The sequence below is a fragment of the Podarcis bocagei genome (genome assembly GCF_964188305.1).
Source record: "Podarcis bocagei genome assembly, chromosome: 1".
NCBI classification, from domain to species: Eukaryota; Metazoa; Chordata; class Lepidosauria; order Squamata; family Lacertidae; genus Podarcis; species Podarcis bocagei.
This window is the reverse complement of record NC_138125.1, coordinates 83,842,565-83,863,843: the sequence shown is the minus strand read 5'-3', so window position 1 is coordinate 83,863,843 and position 21,279 is coordinate 83,842,565. Positions and strand designations below refer to the sequence as shown.

The 21,279-nt window shown below is 44.4% G+C and overlaps 2 protein-coding genes across 6 annotated transcripts; one reads left to right on the top strand and one right to left on the bottom strand.

The window, feature by feature from the left end:
* Positions 1–633: 633 nt before the first annotated feature.
* On the bottom strand, positions 634–15,023 carry PRPF19 (pre-mRNA processing factor 19). Its single transcript, XM_081200810.1, has 16 exons — positions 14,856–15,023; positions 10,121–10,270; positions 9,084–9,160; positions 8,561–8,702; positions 8,387–8,460; positions 8,232–8,294; positions 7,784–7,825; positions 7,546–7,620; positions 6,162–6,237; positions 5,629–5,738; positions 5,195–5,350; positions 4,786–4,855; positions 4,084–4,169; positions 1,635–1,805; positions 1,248–1,353; positions 634–1,096 (listed from the first exon to the last, which is right to left on the bottom strand). The coding sequence occupies exons 1-16, from the start codon at positions 14,872–14,874 to the stop codon at positions 999–1,001; spliced, it is 1,515 nt and encodes a 504-aa protein (XP_081056936.1). The 5' UTR covers positions 14,875–15,023; the 3' UTR covers positions 634–998.
* Positions 11,583–21,220, top strand: TMEM109 (transmembrane protein 109). 5 transcript variants are annotated; one of them, XM_081201121.1, is made up of 5 exons: positions 11,626–11,672; positions 16,032–16,480; positions 17,453–17,721; positions 18,331–18,433; positions 19,908–21,220. In XM_081201121.1, exons 3-5 carry the CDS (start codon positions 17,485–17,487, stop codon positions 20,288–20,290), a joined length of 723 nt encoding a protein of 240 aa, XP_081057247.1. In that variant the 5' UTR covers positions 11,626–11,672; positions 16,032–16,480; positions 17,453–17,484; the 3' UTR covers positions 20,291–21,220. The 5 variants fall into 5 exon arrangements, with proteins under 5 accessions (XP_081057251.1, XP_081057247.1, XP_081057248.1 ...); XM_081201122.1 differs by having other exon boundaries at positions 11,631–11,672; positions 15,989–16,480; XM_081201123.1 differs by lacking the exon at positions 11,626–11,672 and adding an exon at positions 15,246–15,376.
* Positions 21,221–21,279: the final 59 nt, after the last annotated feature.

The window sequence follows — 21,279 nt, the reverse complement described above, 5'->3', positions numbered from 1 at the left end:
TGGGACATTGGTCTAATCTAGCAGGCCACCTCTTATGTAGACTAATATCAACAATTGAGGGTAATGGTGCATTCCATGCATGTTGATCAGTGTATACTGAAGATACATAGAAGTCTCACTTGTTTCAAAGGGCTTACTCCCAAGAAGTTGAATTGTATTGCAGCCCTAAATTATTCCCCACTGCGTGGATTACTTACATAGAGAAAAGCTTATTGGTGACAACCAAAGATATAACATAACTGGTCCACAGAACTGCTTGCAATAAAAGCGGGTCCAACCTCCAGTGTCCTACAATTCTTGCCATTACCCTCCAGTTAGTTAAACATCAGGCGCTACAACAAGCTAGAAGTTCCCATCCAAACTGGGAGCTCATTAGCATGGCAAGGGGAATGTCTGTCCCACTTTCAGATTTTGGTCTGTCAGTATACATTCTCATCCCTTTAAAGTTTAATTTATTGTGCATAAAGGGGAAAGTGAGAGCCTGATATTTCATTCCACTGTGTCTCATAAGTTTCTAGTGATATGAAAGTACCTAGTGAGGCTCAAATGTTTTTATGCTTGAGTGTGTGTGAGAGAGAGGTACAGCTTCCCTGTGCATTTGCTTATTGAGACACTTAAATGGTTATAGTTTAATATTCTTTTTTAATGAAACTAGAGAGTTGCATACAAAAAAACCTGAACATCTCCCCATCCCTTTCCTCAGCCTTAATTCCTGCCACCAACCCTAATTTGATGGTCAACACTGGATGGGTTTGGCTCAATATTGTTACAATCACAGCACAGACAAAGCTGAAGGAACAGAGGAAAACAAATCCATTTAGTACTGGGCTCAACTTTCCATTCTACAAGTAGCCTGAACCAAGATAAAAAGCTATGATGCACCCTATTTCCCCCCATATCCCTCCCACCCCCCACCCATGTGCCCCATGGTTGCCCCGATTATCTCAACACTACAGTGAAGAATAGGCTCTGCTCTCATCGCATCCTGGTAGGAGAAACTACACACTGTAGAATTTCAGGCTTCTGTCCATGCCTGTTGAAGCAAGGAACTTAGCATGATGCCCAAAGGCCACTCCTGTGGTCAGGCCGCTATGCTCTGTAGGAAAGGAAATAAAGACAGTTGACTGAGAAATTGTTTCATTGTTTTGTCACCTCACACACCACAAACAGTGATACCGGCCAATAGTACAAATGTCTGAATATAAAGCCTCTCAAGAATGGCACAAAGGACCCAGAACCTCCCTTACCTGTGAAGTGGAGAACCTCCGTCCATTGCTTACAGATGTAGACTTGGACATCAGTGCCTCCTAGGGCCAGATAGGTGCCACTCTGGTCAAATATGAGGGACTTCACCTAAAGAGGAAAATGGTATTTGAGATGAACACACCCACTTCAGAAGTAGCTGGGCCCAGTCCTCCCAAGCTGGGGCAGTAGCAACCTCTTTCCATTTAAAGGAGGAGCGCCAAACTAGAGGAAGCAGCTGTGCAAGGTTCAGAGAGCTGCCAAAAGTGTAGAGAAAATGGTTGCACTGGGCTTTAAAATGATGGGGAGGAACCTGAGAAAATTCCAAGTGCTGTCAAGAAAAGAAAGGGAAGGAATACAGGCCTACTAGAGCAAGAGAGGGTCACACAAACCTCAAAGTTGTTGTCCAGTTGCAGGGTCTTAAAGTTCTTCAGTTTGCGCAGATCCCAGAGTTTGACAGAGGAGTCGTCAGCAGCAGTGGCCAGGTAGTACCCATTCTCAGAGAAGGCAATGCTAGTAATAGGGCCAGAGTGTCCTGGGAAGTTTGCAACGTTGGTCCGTTCCTGAGAAAAACAAGTCAGTATGTGTTAGAGACAGGTTAGGCCTGATCCTATCTTCCCAAAGGATGCAAAGCTTCTACACCTCCCCTGCCTGCACAGTGAATAAGAGAGTGAGTTTATCCTCCCTGTGACATACTTTCTGCATGGCATTTTGAGTCTGGCTCCTCTTTGGAAGTGATAGCAACTTTCAGGTAGACAGGTAATTAAAACTGGTCTTTCGGTAAAGGTAAAGGGACCCCTGACCATTAGGTCCAGTCATGACCGACTCTGGGGTTGTGGTGCTCATCTCGCTTTATTGGCCAAGGGAGCCGGCATACAGCTTCTGGGTCATGTGGCCAGCATGACTAAGCCGCTTCTGGCGAACCAGAGCAGCGCATGGAAACGCCGTTTACCTCCCTGCCGGAGCGGTACCTATTTATCTACTTGCACTTTGATGTGCTTTCGAACTGCTAGGTTGGCAGGAGCAGGGACCGAGCAACGGGAGCTCACTAGGCTCTGTGGTTTAACCCACAGCGGCACCCGCGTCCCTAACAATACCCTGGCATTAATTAAACTTTTAATTATTCACATTTTCATAGAATTATAGAATTATAGCGCACGGAAAGGCCGTTTACCTCCCCGCCGGAGCAGTACCTATTTATCTACTTGCACTGTGTGCTTTCGAAATGCTAGGTTGGCAGGAGCAGGGACCGAGCAATGGGAGCTCAGCCTGTCACAGGGATTCGAACCGCCGACCTTCTGATCGGCAAGTCCTAGGCTCTGTGGTTTAACCCACAGCGTGGGCCCCAAAACAGGTTAAGAGTCACTGAAAGAAAAGATGAAGTGCTTCCAAAGAGTTTTCAGTGGCAAATGAATCTTTTGATGTTGGAGAACTTGCAGTAGGGGCCCTAGAAGACTCCTGCTGAAATTGTATAGAAAATTTAAGCATGTTAATAAGCACCACTTTCTCATGACATCCATGTGAGATGTCTCTAACTCAGTGGTTCTCAACTGGTGGTCTGTGGACCCCAGAGGGTTTGCATAACCCACTCAGGCGGTCTGTGGCACCATTCACTTAACAAAAACTACAGGAGATATCTAGAAGATAGTAGTAGAATTTTTGGCTATTCTAAATCTAGTTCCAACTCTAGAATGGGCAGTAGTAGCACCTCTTGAGTATTCCTTGCTCATATTAGTACCATTATAATCAATGTCTATCAATTACTTTCTAAACCACTGTCTCAAGGCAATTTACCGTATTTTTCGCCCCATAAGACGCACCGGCCCATAAGACGCACCTAGTTTTTTGGGGGGGAAATAAAGGGGGGGGGAATTTATTTCCCCCCCAGGTGCGCTGCGCTAATCCCGAAGCTTGGGGCGTGCGGAGCTCAGCACGCCCCAAGCTTCTGGGTGACGGCAAGCAGTCCGCTAGCCCTGGGAGAGCCGCGCGGCTCTCCCAGGGCTAGCGGACAGCTGCGCTAATCCCGAAGCTTGGGGCGTGCGGAGCTCAGCGCGCCCCAAGCTTCTGGGTGCGCGCAAGCAGTCCGCTAGCCCTGGGAGAGCCGCGCGGCTCTCCCAGGGCTAGCGGACCGCTGCGCTAATCCCGAAGCTTGGGGCGTGCTGAGGTTCAGCGCGCCCCAAGCTTCTGGGTGCCGGCAAGCTCTCCGCTAGCCCTGGGAGAGCTGGGTCTCCCACAGCTAGCGGATAGCTTCCTGAAGCCTGGAGAGCGAGAGGGGTCGGTGCGAGGGACCCCCCTCGCTCCCCAGGCTTCAGCGAAAGCCTGCATTCGCCCCATAAGACGCACCCACATTTCCCCTTCATTTTTGGAGCGGAAAAAGTGCGTCTTATAGGGCGAAAAATACGGTATACATAATATAATCAAAAGCAGTTAAAACAACAAAAACAACATATACATTTAAAACAAGACTAAAACCCTAACAAGTAGACATTCCTGGCAAATACCCATTTATCCACCTGGGAAAGCCTGTTGGAACACAAATGTCTTCCATTTTTCCCAAAAAGTGCAGATAGCGTGTGGCTGTCATATCTCAACAGGAATGCTCTTCCACAGAACTGGGACAGTCATGTCAAAAGCCCTGTTCTGAGTTATTGCAGAGCAGGCTTTTGAGATCTCATATGACTGTGCAAGCCTAGCTTTTATGCAATTTCTCATTCAACAATATGGAGAAGGAATCAGCATTTATAAAGCACTTTGGAATATTCTATATGTGTCACATAACATCATCAGCTATCCTTAAGGTAGATATCATGAAGAAGCTCAATATTCCAAGCCTTTTCTCACCTTCAAGTCCCAGATCTTAATCTGAGAGTCCATTGTTCCTGTCCCAAAAATAAGCCCATCAGGATGAAACTGGGCACAGGTCAGCGCTGCAGAGAAAGGAGATAGTGAATCATCACAAAGCTGAGAGTAAGCCATTCCTATAGGGAAATGAAGTCCCTACCCAGCCTTCTTCCACCCATGTGGGTGGAATGAGCTGTGCTTGGGAATGACGCTAATCTATAGTTCAGCTTTATGAGAATGAGCCTAGCCCTCTGCACAAGGCTCATCGCAAGTCTCCCTTCTTCCCCAGTGCAATCATAAGTAGACTAGAAGCTGCCACTTCTGGTTTAGATTAACCACAGTTTAGAGTTTGTGCAACATGCTAAACTGTGATTAACCTTAAATAAGCTCAGTTGAAATAAGCAAATAAACTATTACTTGATATTAACTTGTTTCCATTAACCACAGTCATGACAACTCGGTTTGTCCAGGTTCAGCCAACACTGCAAGCTGTGGTTACACAAAAACCAGAAGCAGCGGTTTTTGGATTCCTCCTTGAGGCTGTACTGGAAGGGGAGTGAACAAGGCTGGAGGAAAGCTATGCTTGTTCTCAGAACACTAAACTATGGTTTAACATTATGGCGAAACAAAACCATACTAAACATGCAGACTCTCCCCTCGCCCAAGCAAGTTTCACCAAAATACCAAATGCAGAGCCCCTACCACAGCCAGAAGTTTCATCTGTGACCTTGGTGAGAACACGGCCGGTCTGGATGTCGGAGAAAGCCCAATACTGAAAGAGAGGAAAGGTGGAGGGTTTGTATATGGCAAAATGTCTCTTCTGGAAAGCTTGCTTTGACTAATCCTTGCTGTTTTATGTTTTGGATTTTTTTAAAAAATGTCAATGTTTGTACCTTTTCATTGTGAACTAGATTGTTTTATTAATTGTTATCTCTAAAGTGTGAACCACTTTGGAAGAATTGTTATGTTAAAAAATGAGATAGAAATGTTTAAAATAAAGCTAATAAGCAAATAAGCAAGTGCAGCTTCACATTTTGCAGATGTCATTTTAGCATGAAGAGCTTTACAGTTAACACAGTCTGGGCCTGACCACCTCTGGTTTTGATCTCACCTGGTCATCAGAGGAGCTCAGTAGGTAATCGCCTGTGGCATGGAGACTCAACCCTGTCACGGCACTCTCATGGGCACGCACAACCTGCACACATGAAACACTGGGGACTGACCAGATCCGGATAGTAGCATCTGGCGAAGCCGAGAACACCAGTTCCTGCAGGGGAGAGCAAATAAAGCCCGAAGAGTTAGGCTGAAACAAGAGCTTTGTTTATTGAATTCAGAACCGTTGTGTCCTTAATCATCAGCTCAAGAGATGACCTATGGAGTGCATTCTCTATCTATAAGGGGACCTCAAGGGAGATAATACAGTTGTTTCAGGCAACTGCAGAGGAAATTCAACAACACGCTAAAGTTATATTAAATATTTTAATAAATATAAATAATGGGCATGGGGTGGAGGGAATGGGGCAGGCAACAAAAGACAGTCTTTACCTGGGAAGGATGGAAGACTACACTGGTGACCTTCTTGGTGTGACCTTTCAGTGTCGCCAGGATCTGCTCTGAGGTCTTGTCAAAGACAACAACATTCTTATCAGCTCCACCTAGAAAACAAAAAGACCACAAAGGCCCAGTGAAGGAGAGCGCCCTACACTCCTTCAGCACATCTTGTATTGGGACTCATGCATTGCAAAAACAAAATTCATAGAAAAATGAGTATTTTAGGGAGAAATGCATTGGAAAGCATACAGAAATGAGTACTTTACAGGACAAATGTATATAATATCTGAAATGTTTTTGTAGTTTCATTTTAATCTACAAAACCCCAGACAGGATAGACCCAAGATCAACCACAAGCAAAAGTAACCCGGAATGAAAATAGGTTGATCTGCCCATACCTACATGCAAACCCAAGCACGGAACCAAAGGAGAAGAAGTGGCTTTTGAAGAGAGCAAAGGACCCCATTGGCTCAAACTGTCCTAACACTTTACTCAGGAAAGGAACTGAAACAGAAGTCTTAACATACCTGTGAGGATCTTGTTGGTGTCAGAAGGACACAAGTCGAGAGCAAGGATGCCAGGAATACTGGCACTGTGTAGTCCCTGTGCAAAAGCAACATTAACGTTGACATTAACGTTTCAGTGCAAAGGATGAGAGAGGGCCTACTGCTTCATCTCAACAAGAGTCAAGCAAAACGACTCATCTTATACAAGAGGAGTGTCTGCAAACACTTGGCTTGATCCCAAACTTTTCCCAATTTGTATCCCTGATAGAACAGTCTTTCCTCATGATTTGACAGGAATCTGCAGACTTGGCTCCAAGCCCACAGCAACGGTAATGAAAGAACGGTGGTGATCCTGGTATTAATAATTACTTCCTTGTGCAATCAAATGGTAAATGAGCTTGAAGCTGTTCCAGAATCAAGCGAGAAGCTGGTAGCAAAGAGCAACACCAGTTTGGTCTCGGCCGCAAAAGCAGCAAGTATTGTTAATTTGGAAAGGCTGGAGGAGGCAACAGAGGTCCAAGAGCTCAGAGCCTTCACACTCCAGGCCAGCATGTTGCAAAATACAGTGGTGCCTCGCAAGACGAAATTAATCCGTTCCGCGAGTCTCTTCGTCTAGCGGTTTTTTCGTCTTGCGAAGCAACCCTATTAGCGGCTTAGCGGAATAGCGCTATTAGCGGTTTAGCGGCTATTAAAGGCTTAGCGGATTAGCGGCTAAAAGGCTATTAGCGTCTTAGTGGCTTAGAAAAAGAGGGGGGGAAGCGGAAAAAAATCGGAACACTCGCAAGACATTTTCATCTTGCAAAGCAAGCCCATAGGGAAAATCGTCTTGCGAAGCAGCTCAAAAACGGAAAACCCTTTTGTCTAGCGGGTTTTCCGTCTTGCGAGGCATTCGTCTTGAGGGGCACCACTGTATGGTTAAACTTCCAGAGGACAAGGAAAACCTCCAGTCCAAGCCTGGCATATAAGAGATCAGGTGTGAGGCAGGCAGAGATGCAGCTTCCAATTCACAATAGAGAGCCTTAAAGTGTACTCCTAATTGTTCATTGGCAAAGAAGGGTTGCTGTCATCATGTATCAGATGGTAGGTGGTGACAGCATGCCCTCCAGCATTGGGTGACCCATACAGAAAGCAGATTTCAAGTCAGCACCGGACAGTGGTGATTTCAAGTCTTGCTTGTCACCTGACATCAGGTGATTGACAGGTGAGTGGAATCCTGCCCATCTGTCAAAGTAGCCTGTCATGGTTCTCTACCCCTGGCTTAGATCAATGGATAGCTAGTGCAGAGTAGTTCAGATGGAGAGAGGATGCTCAACAGTATTTTTGGTAAAACCTAGGAAGTGTTCGGCTTAAATGAGATGATTCCTTCATGGTAGCCTTCCCAATAAATTATGATCACCATACTCACCACATGTGAAGCCACCTGCCGGTACCTGCTGAGTTCTTCCGGCTTCACCAGCTCCTCCGGCACGGTCTTCCCTCTCTGCCAAAAAGACAACATAGAACTAAACTCCTTGTAACAGGAGCATCCTAGCACAGGGAGTTGCACCTTTGCAGCAATCATGAGAACAAACATACTGCAAGCACCCCTGGATAACTCAGTGCTTCCCCACCTGTAGAGCAAATATTGAGATAGGGGCACTCACCTTTTTACGCTCCGTGGTCAGCACCGTGGCTTTGTCTTGAAGCTGCAAAACAGAACAGCATTAGGAGAAGCCAGCTTCAAGCATGGTATGCTAGCACATCAATAAGCAGGGGACAATGCTGCTGACCCACTCTGCTTTTTGCCTGTTGCTGCTGGGGAATGGCCCCAGGACAGAGAAGAGGCTATTGCATCTGTCTGCCCACCCTTTTCTGCTTGCTCTGCCAGCCAGGGTGCTATCAGTGATTCCCAAAAAGCAGGAGAGTGGAAAAAGCTGCAACTGATTGTCCTGTTAGACACTGCAGCCGTAATGTAGAAAGGGAAGGCACAACAGTGTGGAAGTGGCATGTTCCTACCGACAAAGCCAGCTATAGAGCTCAGATTGGGAGATTGTAACTGTATAGCTATAGCATGATCTGGATGGCAAAGAGCAAGCCAGGGATATTTCTTACCTTCTGGATAATCTCTGGGGTCATTCCAGCCAGCTCTCCTAAGTCCATTGGTTCACCAGCACCCTGCAGGAAGACAACGAAGAGCATGATTAGCCCAGAGAAGAAAGACAGAGCACAAAGAGAATTACTGACCGATACATATGTGTGTGACTTACCACAGCGTTGGGTTGTGAAGAAGGTACAGCCTGGGGAACGATGAGGCCAGCCTGGGGTTTCAGAGTTGCCAAAGCTGGAAAGAGAGAGAGAAAAGGTTTGACAGGTTAAAGCTGGCACTGTGGGCAGCTTCCCTGGACACCACCCAAAGAACATATCATCTTCTGAGTCTTTACCTTCTCTCGCAGCAGTGACCTCTTTGGTGAGACGGGCAATGACACGGCAGGCAGCATCATGCTGGTATAGTGCATGGGACAATTCCTGACGTGTAGTTTGCAGCTGCTGGCGTAGCGTGAAACTGTGCAGCATGACAGCATCCTAAGGAAGCACATCAGCATAGTAACTGATCTTTACAGAACAACAAACCCCTGTGTTGCAAACTTAACACAACAAACAACACAAAGACCAGTATACCAGATAGCACTGTAATTCTTATTGCATAATATACATGATTTAGTACAACAAAAACAAAATGTGTATACTTGTAAACTCTCTGATACATTTGAAAACAAATGAACACAGGTCTGTCAATCTTTGAAAGTCCGTAGAAGTATAATAAGTCTATGGTTGAAACAAAGTAATAGCTGCTATCCTGTGGGCTAAGCGGTAAAAGTTTTTAGGCGTTCATGGTTTCCAGTTCCATCATCTCAGCAAGCAGAGGAGGAGCCCCCCCAATATATATATATTAAAGATACTTACCCATTCATCTTGAAGTGCCTTTAGAATGGCTGGAATGCTAGTAGCAGATGGTGGCTTTGGCCGAATTGGGTGGGCAACTGGGGATTACAAAGGAACAAGAAAGAATTGCTTCCAGAAAGAGCCATCCATTATTATCCTTACAAACCTGCATTACACGCCTTTAAAATCAAGGCTGCTTGGAAGAATATTTCAAAAGGCACATGCCTTTTGCAAGCTTTTTTAACTGCTGCAATTCAACAACCACCTATTTGCCTTTATCCATTGCTCATGACATCCATGCATTGAGAAGTCAAAAAAGTGAACTGTGGGGGGGGGGGAGCAGAAGGCCACAGGGATTGTGGGTCAGATGGAAGGAACCACAAGCAAGCTAAGGAGAAGAGCTGGGGTAGAGGGAGTTTTGCTGAAGTGGGAAGGTAAGTGGGAGGACATAGATGTTGATGTTACTGAGGCGAGTATGCAGACTGCTCTTGGGTAAAAAGCAAAAGTGGGTAAGCTGTGGCCCTCTAGATGGTCCTACACTCCATCTTTCTCAACCAGCATGGCCAGTGATGGTAAGAGAAGTAGTCCAACAGCATTTGGAGGGTCACAAGCTCCCTACCCCTGGTTTAAATCACCAAATACTTTTGTTAGCAACCCTTCCTTTATCTAGACCCATTTATAAGCTCACCGGGCCCTGATGCGTTTGGAACAGTCATATTAGACAACAAAATAGCAAGGCAGAGAGATTATCCTTATCAATATTTGATTTAGCTTTTCCTGTTGTGCAATATGCTAGACTAGTACCTCATAACATCCTGGTTTCAGCATACCCTGGAACAAGGGTAACTAATGTTGTGCTCTTCAAGTATTGTCAGACTCTATACCCTCTGACCATTTGTTCAAGCACAACACCCTTTATCAGTCAGCAATCAGGTTTCAAGAATTCCCTGCCACCCAAGGTCTTAAAAGGAGAAGACTAAGATTGGCAACTCCACACTCAACTGTTTATCAAACACAAGGGAGACTCCAGAGCCTCTGACTCTTCTGTCCTTCCTCACCTTTGATATCTATGAGTTGCTCTTCAGACAGTGGCTGGTTGTTCACTGGATCAGTCCCATTCTCTGCAATATACTTTTCAATCAGCCTTCTCTCATAGACATGGTTTGAGACAGGAGACACACAGGGATGCTCAGGCACCTCATTTGAAACTGCAAGAAAAGGGACAATAGAAAGAATTGGCAAAAGTCATTCAACCATCCATGTTTCACAGCACTTTACGAAGTAGAGATACAGAATTAATAGGGGAAATGAAGTATCCCAGCCCAATGGAATCTACAGTAAAAATGTTGTAGCACATCCTGTTTCTTTTTGATTATCTATACTTTTGTAAAACAAGAGCATAACAAGAGCATGAACTACAAAATTAATCAAGCTCCAGAATTACTAGTTTAGGCATTGTGTGAAGAACTGGCCCTGACAATGGAGGCTGGTTTGCAGGGAGAATGGAGCACTGCACTGGCAGCCTGTGTTTGCCCTCAGCCCTCAGCCAGTGCTTCCCCCACCACATATGCCTTCTTTCTTACATCCAGTCCAAGGAGGTGGCCCTTGTTGCCTCCTCCACTTTAGACTCTTGTGTTACCTTTGTAGAACTCGGCAGGGAGAATGGGGACAAAACTCTAATCATTTGAGTCTGCTAGTCATTGCCTCTGGCCCCACCTACCCTTGGTTTCTGACTTCTTGCTCTGCCCTACCAAACTCAATGGGCATCAGCCACCACTGAACTCCTGACAGGTACAACTTCCAGTATGTACTCATGTGTAACTTATTCTTCCTTGCCTAAGCTGACCTGAGCCATAACACAATGCACTAAACTACACAATCTTTCAATCAATTTGGGCTGTGCCCAAATCCTGCCACAGAAAAAAACACATTCATGTGCTCTTTAAATTGCAGCATGTATAAGCTTTGAAGAAGAGTGTGTTCCTACTAATTATTTAAGTTTAAAAAGGAAGACATTTAAGTTTCTTCTTCTGATTCTTCTTCTGTCCCAATAGTGATTTAAAAAAATCAAATGCAACTGTTTTAATATTTGTATTCCTTCATGTCATATTTGTAAATTGACACCAAAAGCAAAACCACAGAATCAAAAGACCTCAGAGTCCCTTTTCAATTCTACAATTAAATGATTCTAAGACTTCACAAAGCCTACCAACCAAAGATGCACAGTATGTCACATACTATGGGTTGCGTCAGGATCAAGTTAGCTGAACCCAAGTCCCACTGATTTCAGCAAGACCCAAGCTGAGCTAACTTGGTATGGAACCAACCCGATGTCTAACACACAATTGCTAGACATCAATGCACAATTGTCAAAGCTGAATTTTAGCCCTTCCACTTGTTAAATTTCAGTCATGGAAGCACATATATTAGAAAATCCTGCCAACTAGCAGCCTAATGCTGAAGGGTTACATTGGATGTCACAGATCTATTTGTTCCTGCCTCATGACATCACTGCACTAACCATTTCCCCACCCCACAAGCAGCAGCCAATTATGTGGAGCAGGAGCAGGAAAATGTTACAACATGGATAGCAATTCCTGGACATTACCGGTGAGAACTCAACATAGGAATGTTTTTCATAAATTGACCATAATGTGAACCCATCCTCAGAGACCTGCTCCCTGCCTTGGAAGCATTTTTCTACCTGACCTGGGAGGGCGGGGCCCTGAATGACTCCAGTTACAAAAGCTGAGGCTGCAGTATTGTTTAGAGGGGGTTGTTGCTGTTAATTTTTTGTACCTTTATTTTGTATCTTATGTGGAAATTGTTCGATTTTGTCGTATGTTGTGTTTATTGTTTATGTGGTGTTCAAAATTAGCCAGGCGCATCTTGCAGTTGGCTTTCGACCACTTGTGACCAAGTGAAGATGCTTGGGGGCTAGGATGGCACCTGACATCTCCATCATCCGGGGATCACTGGATCTGGACTGTTTCCGCAACCGAATACCTCATCCTGTAGAATTCTATCAGTTATATTTTATCTGCACAATCGCAATGAATTTCTGGAACCAAATCGTTTTTTCTGTGCAGCCTGAGCAGGAGCAGACATCATTAAAAAAAGAGAGGTCGGAATAGGGCAATATATAGACGCTGTCCCTGGATCAAGTGACTTTTCTTCTTTAAGTTCTCAAAGCTCTTAACCTAGCTCAAGCTCAATGACAGATGTTTAACTGAGAATCAATCAGTCCATCATTTGGAAAATAAGACTTTAGAACTGTCTTGCCCAAAAATGGCAACTAGACATTTCATTTTGGCGACTGCAACCTTGGGTTAAGGAGCTATTTGGCACCTACCTTATATATCTTAATTTTTAACACTGTGTTTATGACTACTTTTGTTATGTTTCTAGTTATGTATTTTTTGTTGTTGTAAGCTGCCTTGAGCATGGTTTTAACTTTGGAAAAGTGGCGTACAAATAAAAGATTAAAAACTAAAGGCCTGAATTCAACTAACTGGCGTTGTAGCAGAAGCAAATGAACTAGCCTAATGGGGCTCTCCTCCCCACACACCCTGATGAGCAATGTGTAAATTCTAAACTGGATTAGTGACTGGGGAAGGAATCAGCAGGTGATAGCTGTATCGATAAAAAAGGCAGAAATCATCTACATGTGCAATAAACTGCAAGTGTGTAAGAACTGTAAGTGTGTGCCACCCATTAATGCAGACCTTGAGAGAGTATTACTCCTTTGCCAAAAAAATTACTGTCTGCTGCTTCTCATCTAGTACTGTTTAGGTTATAATTTAGATTTTCCCATTGACAGTCAGAAAACCTGTCCATCTTAGCCAAGTCAAGCCTAAATAATTTTGGCCTAAAGTATAAAGAATCCAGATATATAGAAATAACTAAACCTAAAGAGCTGAGGGTAGAGGCCATTCGATAATCTTAACGATCATAAAAATAATGCTCTTTAATATTTGGCATGTGGTACCTGTGAAGCACAAAGTTAAAATTAGTTAACATTCAGTTAGGATTGCCATAGTCTCTAAAGAGAATTAGTAAGAGCTTCTGAATCTGATAGAATATGATTGAGAAAGCCTGAAGTCCTATAGAGAGAGAAGTCATGCATTCAAATCACACCCACAGGTTTTTTTCAATGCCTCGAGATGCAGAATTCCAATTACACCCACATACCTGAATGCACAATTACAGGTGCATTAAAACAGCCTAAAGAGTAATTAAAAGCAAAATCTTAAATCCACTTCACTCGGCAAGTCTGTTTTCTAGATACATTGAGCAGGAGGTGATCTACATGTATACAAGATGTCTGTGCTACTCTGTTGTACCTGCTAATTCTGCAGAACTATACAAGTTTGTTAAAGATATATTCCATCTGTAGAATAACACGGGGAGGAGGAAATAGCACACCACCAAGAGTATTTTTAAAGTGCTAACCAGAAGTGTGCAAACACCTCTTTATTATAATGTATTTCCTGCACTAAAAATAACTCAAATAAGGTTCTCTCATTACAGACTATGAAGTAATGGTAAACTAAATTTACATTCTGGTTTGATTAAGAAGGTTAATCAGAGGCTGGTGCCTGTTCAAAGAAATACCTATACGATCAAATACTATTTTGCTTATTGAATGTATAATAACCAAGTTTCACATTATAACTCAGCAGCTTTGGGCACCCCACTTATTCCCAGTTGCTTATCTGAAAAATAGGAACAGCTGCAGAGCTGCTCTGATATCATTACCAAATTCTGTAAAGCACTCCATCACCTTAATATGACATTAATTAATAACTTTAATTAATTACAAAAAATTACAAATATAAGAAAACTAAATGGTTAATAAATACAATGTAACAACAGTGCCCATTGCCAAGCGAATCTTTTAAGTACCTGTCCATGATAACAACAGTGGCCCAAATTTTGCTATCTTTTTATTTATTTACATGATTACAGACTGCATTTTCGTATAAAATGTTGCAAAGCAGTATACGACATAAAAGCATATGCTATCTTGTCTTCTGGCAGAGATCAGTCTATATGACCCAATGGGTCCATTCTCATCTCTGAGCTGACAGATCAGGGTAACCCATTGTTTTTGTTACCAGAAATGAAAGGCAAGGTCATAAGAATGTTATTTACCTGCCATTCCAACATCTTTGGACCCTCAGAAAGACAATTAAGATTAATCTTAAAAGATCCAACCCAGAGTTTTGTGCTTCAAGATTGAAGCTCAAATGTTGAGGCTGCAAAACTAAACATACTTACTAAAGATTTAGCTACTTCAGGTATGCTGAGACTTACTCCTGAATGAACATGCATAAAACCAAGCTGGAAAATGTCACAAACACCATCCCTAAGAGACAGAGCTGCAAAGCAGGAAGCCCCCCCCCCCGTTGGAACCTCATCTCTTCTATAAACTCGTCAGGCAGTCTTGGGGAAACCACACACTCTCAGCCTCAGCATCTCCACCGGGGACCAGAAAAGCACTGTTGCTGAATTGTACTACTGGGTTATTTTAAAGGTCTGGGGCAAGTAGATTGGGCATGGGGAGCTCTGTGGACACAGGAGAGAGCCATGCAACCGCCCACAGCAATGTATTTAACACATCCTCATGACCAGCATTACTGTGGTTGGAACCCTCAAATCCCCCCCCCCTTTCCCTTTCCCCACCAACTGTAGACCACTGGCTGCTCCCTCCCCTTCCCCCCTGCCCCCTCATGCTGTGAGGAGCCGGAAGGCCGAAAGGGGCACGAGAAAAGGCGAAGGCGAGTCACTCACTGGAGCAGATGAGGGACATGGCGAGCGCCTCTTCGGTCTCTACCTCACGGCCACTTCCGGGCCACGAGATCGAGGAGGAGGATTCTACTTCCGGTGGCCGGGGCCAGCTTCTTTAAACTGTACCGCGCGCCAGACGCCAGCGCGCGGGAGACTCCAGCAGTCGGCCGGAAGCGGAATCTTCTTCTTCTTCCTCCCGCCCCCGCACTTCCGGAAGGAAGGAAAGCAAAGGAATCGCTGCGAGGCCAAACGGACCAGGAAAGGCAACCACCTTCCGGATCCGGAGGGCTCCAGCGGTGCCGATCAACAACTACAACTCCCGGCATGCATTGGGACCGAGGAGAAGCCGCGTTCGGCTGTGCGCGTGCCAATCCGTATTTGGAAGCCTTTCCGCTCTTGCTCCGCGCCCCTCTTTCTCGCGGCAAAATTCAAGAGAACAATGGAGAGCTAAAGAATTGGAATGCATCCATCGGGTTGCAGTAGCAGATGGAGCAGCAGCTGCTGCTCCTTCTAGCTCTTATTTCGTAGGTATTTGTTTTTAAAGTACTGTACATTGGGAAGTGCAGGGTGTTCGCACGCCAGGGCAGCGGGGCACAAACCTGAACGCTGTCCAGGAGAGCAGAAGTGGTTCTTGCTGTCCTCTGCAGTTTAACGAGGTTATTACAGTGGTACCTCGGGTTAAGAACTTAATTCGTTCCGGAGGTCCGTTCTTAACCTGAAACTGTTCTTAACCTGAAGCACCACTTTAGCTAATGGGGCTTCCTGCTGCTGCCGCGCCGCTGGAGCACGATTTCTGTTCTCATCCTGAAGCAAAGTACTTAACCCGAGGTAATATTTTTGGGTTAGCGGAGTCTGTAACCTGAAGCGTATGTAACCTGAGGTACCACTGTAGTGCTATCCGATACGCGTTTGGTAAGGAGAATGTTTTGCTGAAAATCCAGCCCAGTCTCAACTCCATCTCTGCCCTGTGATGTTAATACACCGCAGGAGCGTCGTATATCCTTTTCTTAAGCGTGCAGAAAACGCTCAAAAGTCAGATCATAGGTTTCGCGTGATATAAACTCCCCAAGTTAGAGGGGAGCCGCTCTCTTTGCTATTTCTTCTTGTTAATTAAAGCTACATGCGCTGCAATATAGGTTCCCTCCTGACTTCGTAAAAAGATCTCCCCTTCTATCCCAGGGAAGAGAAGCGGCAGCAGAAATGCCTTAAGGAGCCTTGAAGTTTCATATCGAGATAAGAACCTAGATATCTTCCATAATTAGGAGCCTGAAGGCGGCACCACCCACCGAATGACAATGTAAAATCCCAGTAACGACCCTCGAGCCTAATTGTGATTGGATCCGACGCACTATTTGCGGCGGGAAGGACTCTCGCGGGAAGCAGACAGCAAAGTTTATCTGTCGCTATAATTGGAAGCGTGTGGTTGCTTTAACTGGTGTGAAAGTCGCTGTAAAGAAGAACTGCAATTCCCGGCATGCTCCTGGATAGAGCGTGGCGCCCCTTGCTCGTTCCTTTTGGACTGCATTTCCCAGAGTGCAACGGGGATTGGAGCTATATCTGAATGGAAAGACAGTGGGGGGGCGATAAAGCTGCTCGCTCCGGACTTCCCCTCTAGGCCAAGTACCCAGGTAAGCAGCCCCGTCTCTGCTTTTTCTCCTCGGCGGCGGCGGCCAATCAGCAGCCCCCGTTCGGCGCGTGCGCCCTCCTGCTCAGGTCGGCGCTGCTGGTGGGAATCTTAGCGCGAATCTCTCGGGAGCAGCCAGGAGCAAGAGCTCCCTCTTGCCATTAACGACTTCAAGGCGGGAGCAGGCCATCTCCTGCGCTTCTGTAAACAGGTGCAGGGGGAGAGACTAAGTCAGGCTAAGGAGGGGCTTCAGAAAATGGGAAGAAAAACAGGGGAGGAGGAATTGTGTTTGGGAGGCGGAGTGAGGTTGTATCTCTGTAAGAGAAACGGGAGGGGGATGTGGGGTCGTGGCCCTTTATTTAGACTTTTCACCCAGTGATTTGAGACCAAGTCAGTCCTGCACCCGCAAGAGAGAGTCTCACCTTCCTCTTTGTAGACCCCCTGCGTCCTTCTGTGTATAGGTTGCTAGAAAAATACTGCAGAGCAGACAGGAGTACGATGGTCTTCAGCGTTCATTAGAGAGCTGCTTGATCTGCCTATTAGCCTGGGGCTAATGGGAGCTGGAGCTCAACTTAATCCAGAGAGCCATAGGTTCCCAACCCCTGGCTTAGTGTTTGTACAGAGGGTGTGTGCTTCATCCAGTTACATCTATTGTTCAACACAGTTTGTCTTGTTGCATGCAAAATGTACTTAGTACAGGTCATCCTCTTGCATGAAGTTCGACTTTTTGTTTGTACTGTATGCAGAATCCATTTTGCTTGCATTTGACTCTGGCATGGGGCAATGGAACTAATGGTTTCATCTAGTTTAGTAGTCTGCTCTGCTCACCTTCCTACTTAATTTCTCTTTATGTAGTGGGTGTTGTAGTGAGAAGAGGTGGCATATATTTGCATGGCTAAAATGTCATCCTTGTCACTCCTTAGATTGCTTGCAGTACCAGATAAACATGACTTTAGGGATCTCTCCTATTTTGCAGAGAAGTTCGTTGCAAAGACAACAGCAGGAGTCATGACTCGATGGGGCCTCTCCTTACGGAGCTGCTTCCAGCCCCTGCCAAAACCAATTTTGGCCGTAGTAGCACTGCTTGTGCTCACTCACATAGGAATAACCGATGCCCAGCAGTACCGGAATGAGCCAAAGCGAGCAAAGTATGCCGAACCGGACTTTCTGTCCCAAGTGGGTCGTGCCATGAGCGAGACAATTGAGGATTTGATTGGACGAGAGAACTTTAGAATATTGAATGAGGTAAGAAAGAAGTTCATGTGAACTGCCCCTATACCTGGGAGTATAGGGCGGTATATAAATTCAATAAAATGATGATGATGATATTTAGTGGTTTTCATGTATCTGTGGCAAGTCGCTAACTGGTGGACAAATAAGCTAAATGTTTAGGGGGGAAAGCACAGAGAACAGGTCTTTCTGGATTGAACCACTTTAGAATTCAGTTGGGGATTACAGAATTGAACACTTTGCTATGTGGTGGTGATGGGGAAACCAGTCAGAGTTTTGCCTTGACATGCTAGTTTACTTTGTGTTGGGATTTTGAACAAGAGGGAACATTTCCAGCATACATTCCTTTAGCTTTGTTCAGAGTTGGTATGAGTCCAAGGAGAGTTGTACCATCTGCTTTTTCTAGATGATTAAATTAAATCTATGACAAAACTGATTTTGACCAGTTTTATGTCATCTTGTTGCTCTTTTCCCACTCATTTCATCAGCTGAGGGAGCTATCCATCGCTACATTTCGTTACCCAAGCAGATGGGTTCTGACAAAAGGGACAGCCCTTTTGAATTCTGACAGCTGGTAATGGAGTGAATAGAAAACACCCAAGTGTGCATCTTCTCTTCTTGCAGAATATTTCTTCCCTGGTCTGGATGGTGTCCTCTGGGATCTCTTCAGCACTATTTGTTGTGGCTCAAATTACAGGGCAGCTCCTTACTTCCTTTGGAATAGCTGGTAAGTGACCAGGAGATAGGTTGGATGGAAAGACAGGGTAGTGGTGTTCAACTAAATTTTACTTAGAGCAGACCCATTGAAATTGATTAACATAATTTAGCCATGTTTGTTAATTTCAGTGGGTTTACTCTGTGACAAACTTAGCTGAATACCACCCCAGGAGTCCAAAAGATGTCGCATATTCAGTCCCCCTTTCTTACTTATTTGTCTTTAAAGCATGAGCAACCTAGGCTGCAGCCCTACTCAACTCAGTAGGACTGTCTTCCAAGCAAATAAAGCATAGGTTTGTGATGTTAAACTTATGTCAGTGGTGGTGGTGGGATGGAGCAGGGTTGGGATTGGCATATAGGAATACGATTGAACCCATACTGGTTCCTAATTTATTATTGTTCTTATTGTTATTTTGGCTCAGAGATGCAGCATGAGTCATGTTTGCCCAAGAGGTGTTTGCATTTCTCAGACATACACTTCCTGCTTGTGAACTGGATGTGACTTTCCAAATGGTGTTTTTGATTGTGGCAGATAATGTTGTACAGATTTAAATCCCTCTAGGCATATCCAAGTCTTTAAGCATCCAGAAGTGGTTAATTAGATTCCAACCCCGTGTTTCGTCTGTGTGTATAAAATTGATTTTCAGGGTCAGTGGGTTAAAGCTTTCAAATTGAATCTGATCTTTTTAAAATGACAAAGGTGACAACACCACCAAAAGTGAAATGGATTTTGTAAAAAGTGTTCAGAAAATATTGTTCAAAAGCCGTTTATTATCTAATTTTAACGTATTTCAGGTAAATAGTTTCTTTTAAATAGTTTCTTTTAAATTATTTTTATTCAGTTTCCAATACAAGATTTAAACATACATTTTCAATATTATCACAAATACATAATTTTGACTTCCTTCGGCTCATCCGCGAATCTTCCGTTTTCTAATTTTCTATCCGCAATTCTAAATTTAACATTGCCTTTTATTTTAAATAAACCTATTCCCTTATTCCCTTTTTTACAGTGTTTCTAATATTATTTCTTCACAAAGCTTCCTGTAAACCCACAAACGTTATTTGCGTATCACAAATGCTTTTCATATAGTCAGTCCATAAATTGGCTCCAGTCCTTGGTAAACTTGTGATCTCATCGGTTTCGGATCCTTCCTGTTAGTTTATCTAATTCTGCGTAGTCCATTAATTTCATTCTCCATTCTTCTATCGATGGTAATTCTTCCTGCTTCCATTTTTGGGCCAGTAGTATTCTTGCTGCTGATACTTATTATCAAACTTATTATGCAAACTTATTATTATTATTATTACTATTAGCAGCAGCAGCAGCAGCATCTTAGGACTAGTAGCGGAGCCTTTACCCATGCATTGTGGGAGGGATGCTTCCTTCTGGAATGTAGTGGTGCCATAGTCATGAAATGGTGTAGTGCCACACTGGGTTGAATGATTTTATAAAACTTTTCCCTTTCTCCTTTGTGTTCCAGGGGAGCGTGCAACTCAGTTCCTGAAGCTAAACCCTGAACAGGTGCAGACAGCGCTGCTCTGGGGCCTGGCTGCTCTGCTTGGTTATTGGGTGTTGTCGCTCCTGTTGAGTGTGTTGGTCGCCATCTTGAGCCGCATCATGTGGGGCCTCAAGTTTGTCCTCTTTGGGGCCTGCTTTATGTTTATTGTCACCTCAGTGCCTGATCGCTCTGTGCAAACTATGCTTCTGTCAGGTTTACTTACACTGTATGTCCTGCTTGGTTGGCTGAGTGGGTCAAACCACTCCGGGGCCCGACTAGAAGCCGAAGTGCGCAGCTTGAAGTGTCAAGTGGCAGAGCTGCAGCGCAGGCAGAGGCGCTCTGCCAAGCACCTGGATGAAGAATGAAGTTCTGGGAAGCTTATTATCTCCATGTATCTTCAATAAGAGGCAACTGTTTTCTGCCTGTCTTCACTTACTCCCTGATTCCCTCCTAGACTGTTGATGCTCTCTTGTGAGTCTTTCACTCATAGCTAAGCAAGAACATGCAAATACTTAATGGAACTTCTGTACAGGAGAAGAAAGATTCTGGGATACTATCTTACCAATTGTCACTCCAGTGACCTGTTAAAAGCTCTCTCCATCTCTTGACTTTCCTGTCGTGTGTTTTGTTTTGGGTTCTTTCATACCTCCTCCTTCTAGACTTCTACCTTTCATCTTCCTCTTGGATGATGAGCTTGCTGGTGAAGTGAGGGTGCTGTTCACTCAATTATTACTTTTAATACCAGTTTCTCTATAGTGCTGCATATCGGGATAGAAGAATGGGGTGTTGAAGAGATTGCTCTGAGAATCTCGGTCTCGTATGTTTCACCAGCATGCCAGTATGTATATCGGACAGTAAAGGCAAGTGCCTTCTTGAAAGCTAAAGCTGATTGTCATGATTGTGATGACAACAGAACAAACCACAATGTTGTGTTTTTGTGTGTGTGTGTGCATGCATATGCTGGAAAAGCGTGTTTCATTTCCAGCTCCTTATAAGCCAAAGATACTCATGTAGAACCAATGGCAAGTAGTGTTCAGCTGCTTTGTTCTGGGCAGAAATAAGCCATAGACAAAAGTGAATGTTTGTAGCTCTTCCCTCCAGACAGAATTTGTACCTCTACCAAATGGAATCACAAGCCCAGACTCAAGTACTTTTTCTGCTTGTTTTGGCTTGGAGGCATAACTCACTCAATGGTATAAGCCACATATCTGTTACCAACATATATTTTTAAACTGCCAGTTTTTAAACAAATGGGGTATTTTTACACTCTTCTAAATAAAAGCGTATTTAATCATCTTCTCTTTGCTTTTATTGTGCGTGTTTCCAGTCATCCTTTCATTTTTTAAGCAGAGGT

Excerpts from the sequence above, each read along its gene's own strand:
- PRPF19 (XM_081200810.1), bottom strand. Across the intron at positions 8,461-8,560 it reads GGTCACTGCTGCGAGAGAAG|CTTTGGCAACTCTGAAACCC; the intron begins GTAAAGACTCAG and ends CTCTCTTTCCAG. Across the intron at positions 7,621-7,783 it reads TGACCACGGAGCGTAAAAAG|AGAGGGAAGACCGTGCCGGA; the intron begins GTGAGTGCCCCT and ends TCTTTTTGGCAG.
- TMEM109 (XM_081201125.1), top strand. The coding sequence starts at position 17,485 with ATGACTCGATGGGGCCTCTCCTTACGGAGCTGCTTCCAGCCCCTGCCA. Across the intron at positions 17,722-18,330 it reads ACTTTAGAATATTGAATGAG|AATATTTCTTCCCTGGTCTG; the intron begins GTAAGAAAGAAG and ends CTCTTCTTGCAG. Across the intron at positions 18,434-19,907 it reads TACTTCCTTTGGAATAGCTG|GGGAGCGTGCAACTCAGTTC; the intron begins GTAAGTGACCAG and ends TTTGTGTTCCAG.